Genomic DNA, 4966 nt, shown 5'->3' on the forward strand with positions numbered 1-4966 from the left:
CTTCTCTCTCTCCCAGGACCCGGGAGTTAAGTCAGGACACCCTGTTTCCTTCCGACCCCAAACCTTAGAGTCTGACCGCCTCAGAACTACTGTCCTCACAAGGACACCTATTCCCTGTTGGGCGGGCCAGTAATTCAGAGGCCCCGCCCCTTATTCGCGACATTGTGATGCAACTACAGCGACAGCCAATGGGACGCGACGGTGCCTCATAGCAGGAGGCGGAAGTGCCTGTTGCCTTGCAACGCCGCTTTTCCCAACAGTGCTGCCGCACGACTTTGTGACGCGTTGACTGTGTGCGCCCGCGGCCCAGCTGTAACCATGAGTCGCCCCAGCCGGCTGCAGAGACAAGTTCTGAGCCTGTACCGCGAACTACTGCGCGCCGGGCGCGGGAAGCCGGGCGCCGAGGCGCGGGTGCGGGCCGAATTCCGGCAGCACGCCAGCCTGCCACGCTCCGACGTACTGCGCATTGAGTACCTGTACCGCCGCGGGCGCCGCCAGCTCCAGCTGCTCCGCTCCGGCCACGCCAAGGCCATAGGCGCCTTCGTGCGTTTGGGGGAACCGATCGAGGAGACCCGTGGCGCGGGAACCCCAGGGACTCCGCCTGACGTTGATGACGGTCCAAGGAGACCGCTTGACAGCATGGGGGCACCGGAGACCCCGTCCGAAGGACGGTGACTGGCAGAAGGGCTCGCCCGATTGCCCAGGGGAACGAGGGGCCCGCCTGACTGCGTGGGGGGACCAGGGAACCCGCCTGATGGAAGGTGAGCGGTCTTAAGAGACTAGATCGACAGACTGGGGATAGTGGAGAGCCTTCTTGATGATGAAGGGTCCGATGGCGAGAGATGCCCGACCTTGCCCGATGTATGGTAACGGGTCAAACTTCCCCATGAAGGCTGGGGGCGGCCTGGGTCGCCGGCTGGCTGGACTCTCAAGCTGAGAGCTACTTACCCTCAGGCCTGGGGAGCCGGGACGCCCGGCTGTTGGACAGAAAGAAACTGACATGCCCCTCTCTTGACTCCTGAGAACATACCTACTCCTGGTTCCTCAAGGAAACTCCCTTCTCCTGTATTTAACTCTGAAAAGAACAGACTTTTTGCTGAGGAGTTTGAAAAGATGCCCTGATGGAGGATGAGAAGTCTGGAATCCCCCTTAGAAAAACCTTTGCCCCATTGTGACAAACTTGGACCAGTGAGGAAGGGGCTAGGGTTCTTTCACTTCAGCTAATCAATTAAAGACCTCCTCAAGACCTCTACATGATGGTTCTGAGGGGGAGCCGCAACTCCTGCCCACTTTCCTGCTCAGGACTGTTGGACAAAGGGAATAAAATTGGGGATTTGCTTACTTCCCTTTTGGTGGTCTTAATGTGTTTGGGGGTTTTTGAAGTGTCCCCCCCCAACATACCAAGAAGTGACCCTCTGGGAGGGGATGGGTGTGGGGAGCTGTCTCTTCCCCCTCTGGAGCCTCTAGATTGGCAGATTGGTTGGAGCAGCATAGTTCTCCTGAGCAGACCCATGGAGGGAACCCACCCTGGCTTGACCCCAAAGATGCCCCAGTTGACTCCTTAATGGAGAGTAGTGAAGCAGGAGAGGAAATGATAGAGCAGAGGAGGCCTGGCTGGTAATCCCTGAGGCAGTGGCGGGGCCCTCAAACCTGACTGAGTCCAGCCTCAGCTATAGGCTGAGATTTTTGCTAGCAACGCCCAGGGGTAGGGGAGGAGAGAGAGACCCATGGGCCACAGGCATACCTCCTCCCATGTCCTCACATGGACCTGCTCTAGACATTCTCTGGGGTACTGCATTTTGCAGCCCTCAGCTGTATTTGCACCCATGTCTGTTAAATAAATGGAAAGCAGTTGAATTCTTAGCAAGATGCAGTTGAGAGGAGGAGGAAGGCCTTAGGAAAGGAGCCCAGACCTTGGACCAAAGGGAGGATGGACAGATGAGAAACAATCTCTGCCCCAATCCCAGTGGGGGAGGAGGTACTCGAATAGTTATAAGGTGGAATTGAAATGTGAAGAATTATAAGGTGTTTGCCAGAAGGTAGGGATAGACTTTTAAGCAGGAGGACCAGTGTGGGTAGAGGCCTGGAGTGGACAAAAGGGAGAAATGCAGGGGCCCAGCTGGGACTTGGAGTGCCCAGAGCACAGGCTGTGAGGTTTGTGCATGTGGCTTCTACTTCAGCTTTGTCTCTGGTTGGTACTCAGACCTCCGCAGCCACGTTCATCTCTCGCAGCCTGTTTTTCAGCAGGGTGATGCAGTTACTCCTGGCCTGGCTCCATTTCAGAGTGAAAATCAGAGTCTTGAAAGTGGGTAATGGGGTTGAGTCCTACCCATCTCACCCCCATTACGTCTCCACCTTTAATCTCCCTCTTCCTCACTTCTGTTTTTTTTTCCCCGTCTTGCTCACTTCTGACTCCAAGATCTTGAGCCCTAATAAACTCCAGGATGGGAGCTTCTGGCAGGGCTGCAAGCCGTGATCGAGTTCCCACTGGGGCCGGGCATCCTGGTCAGGAAGGGAGACATTCACCTGGGTATTACCAGTGAATGGAGTTTGCCTGGTAAAGAGGATGGGGGAGGAGAATGCCCGATTTGAGGGAGGAGATTGTAGGTGAGTGAGCAGTGATTATAGACTCTGGAAATGGAATGCCTGGATTTAAACCCCAGTTCCAACGCTTACTGATTACATGATCACAGGCAAGTGATTTAACCTCTTTGTGCCTCAACACCCTTATCTGCAAAATGGGCGTGCTAATTGTGCCTCCCTCATGTGGCTGTTATGATGATATAGTGAAATACATGTGGCAGCAGATGATAATGTCCCAACCCCATAACCCTCCTGCCTATTTGTGTTCACTTGTAGCTGCACAAGAGTGTTCTCTAGAGGCTGCCAGCTTCCTACTCTGAGCCCCTGCAACTCTGCTCTTCTGCTTGAGGGCTTTCTTGAGTTATGTGAGGTGGGTTAATGGCCTCAGGAGCAAACGGAAGCTTGTGAGGGACAGCCGTCATTGAATGAATTGAGTTACTACATTTCCTAATTCTCGTAATTGTACTCTAGTTGCGTAAGAGGATGCCCTTGATCTTAAGAACTGTACGCTGAAGTATAGTTACTCTCAAATGGTTCCAAAAATATGTGCACATACATATCAGTGAGACCGAGTGGTGAAGCCCATGAGGTAAAATGTTAACAATTGGTGAATGTGGGTGAAGGGTGTATGGGGGTTTGTAGTACTAGTCTTAAAACTTTTCAATAACTTGAAACAAAACTAAAAGTTACAAAAAACAAAATAGACAATGGTCATATCAATGTGTCACTGGTCATTTATCTTTGAGCACCAGAGATCTTTGTACAGAGGGCACATTTTTTCAAGAGATTTGAGAAAAGGAAAGCCTGTATTTTCTGAGACTTTATTAACTTCTGTACATAACTTCTTCATAGACTTAGCCATCAATTTCAATTAAATTTCTGAACTTGGAAATAATAACATCTGCTCTCCCTTACAGATTCTGATCTCCACCCTATTAGGAATGACAGGTCACTAGAATATGTCCTTGTCTTGGGTCACAAACTCAGTGGTCCCAAAGGGGCCAAGACAATGACCAGGAGCCATGGGCCTTGGGGAATTCTGGGACACTCACAGTACCCCATGAGGAGTCACCAGGCACACCCATGAGTTCCCACCTCTCCTGCTCAGCTCCCTCCGACAGCGACATCTGAGGGATGATGATGTGGAGGAATGACTGGAATTGTCTTTACAGTGATAGGAGTGTTGTGACTGGGTTTTAAAACAAAATTGATCTTCTGGAGACACTCCTTGAATTGTTGGTGAAAAAAAGGATATGGTATCTAGAACTGGCTTCAAAGTAATCTAGGAAGAGGGGAGTGGGCACCTGAGAGGTGCCCTGAGTCGCTAATGATCAGAGTCAGTGATGAGTCCACAAGGACTTGTAATGCTGTTCCTTCCCCTTTTGTACAAGTTCAAAAATTCCCAGAATGAAAGTTGAAAAAACAACAACCAAAAACCCTCCCGTGCCCATCTCATGCAGACTAGAAGTCCTCACTGTGGTCCACAGTCCACCTGATCTGTCTCCATTGTCTCTTTCACCTTACCTCTCTCCAGTCGCCCACTCCACCATTCATGCTCCAGCCACACTGGCCTTCCCATGTGCCAGGCAAAATCCTACCTCAGGGCCTTTGTACTTGCTGTTCCCTTTACAGGTCTGCACTGTCCAGTACAGTAGCTGGGAGCTACCTGTGACTTGAGCATTTTAAATGTGATTATTGCAACCAAGGAATTTTTTTTAATTTTTATAAACTTTAAATAATTTAAATTTAAAATTGAAGCAGTGTAAAATAGTTTGTCATTAAACACAGCTGTATTGTATTAGTAGCACTACATTTCATTTTATCTGTTGCAAATTAAGGTGTCCAAATTGAGACGTGCTAAAAAGTATGAAACACACACCAGATTTCAAAGATGCAGTAAGAAAAAAAAGGATTGTAAAAGACCTCTATTTTTATACTGATGACATGTTGAAGTGATATTTTGGATATGTTGGGTTAGAGTATAAATTAAATTATTAAAATAAATTTCATCTGTTTCTACTGTTTTACTGTGACAGGAAATTCAAAATTATATTCGTGGTTCACATTGTATTTCTATCAGACAGCCCCCCTCTAGGAGTCCCTGTGGCTTGTGTCCTCACTGCAATTTGATATAATGACATAATTGTTGCATAATAATTGTCTCCCTGATTCCTTCCTTATCCATCCTAATTAAATTGCACCCACACACCCTGCCTTTGCACGCTTTAGTTTTCTCCTTAGCATCTTTCACTACCTGACCTGTGACAGATTTTGCCTATCTCTTTTACTTACTGTTAGCTTTCCCCGACTAGAATGTCAGCAACATGGACCAGGATCTTAGCCTGCCTTGTTCGGGGTCATAGCCCTGCTCTTTGACCAGGAC

The 4966-nt window shown here is 49.1% G+C and overlaps 1 protein-coding gene across 1 annotated transcript; it reads left to right on the plus strand.

The window, feature by feature from the left end:
* Nucleotides 1–230: 230 nt before the first annotated feature.
* SDHAF1 (succinate dehydrogenase complex assembly factor 1) lies at nt 231–1341 on the plus strand. The gene has a single exon (XM_010978857.3). The coding sequence runs from the start codon at nt 319–321 to the stop codon at nt 673–675; it is 357 nt and encodes a 118-aa protein (XP_010977159.2). The 5' UTR covers nt 231–318; the 3' UTR covers nt 676–1341.
* The last annotated feature ends 3625 nt before the right edge of the window (nt 1342–4966 follow it).

The sequence above is a fragment of the Camelus dromedarius genome, chromosome 9 (genome assembly GCF_036321535.1).
Source record: "Camelus dromedarius isolate mCamDro1 chromosome 9, mCamDro1.pat, whole genome shotgun sequence".
Taxonomy (NCBI): Eukaryota; Metazoa; Chordata; class Mammalia; order Artiodactyla; family Camelidae; genus Camelus; species Camelus dromedarius.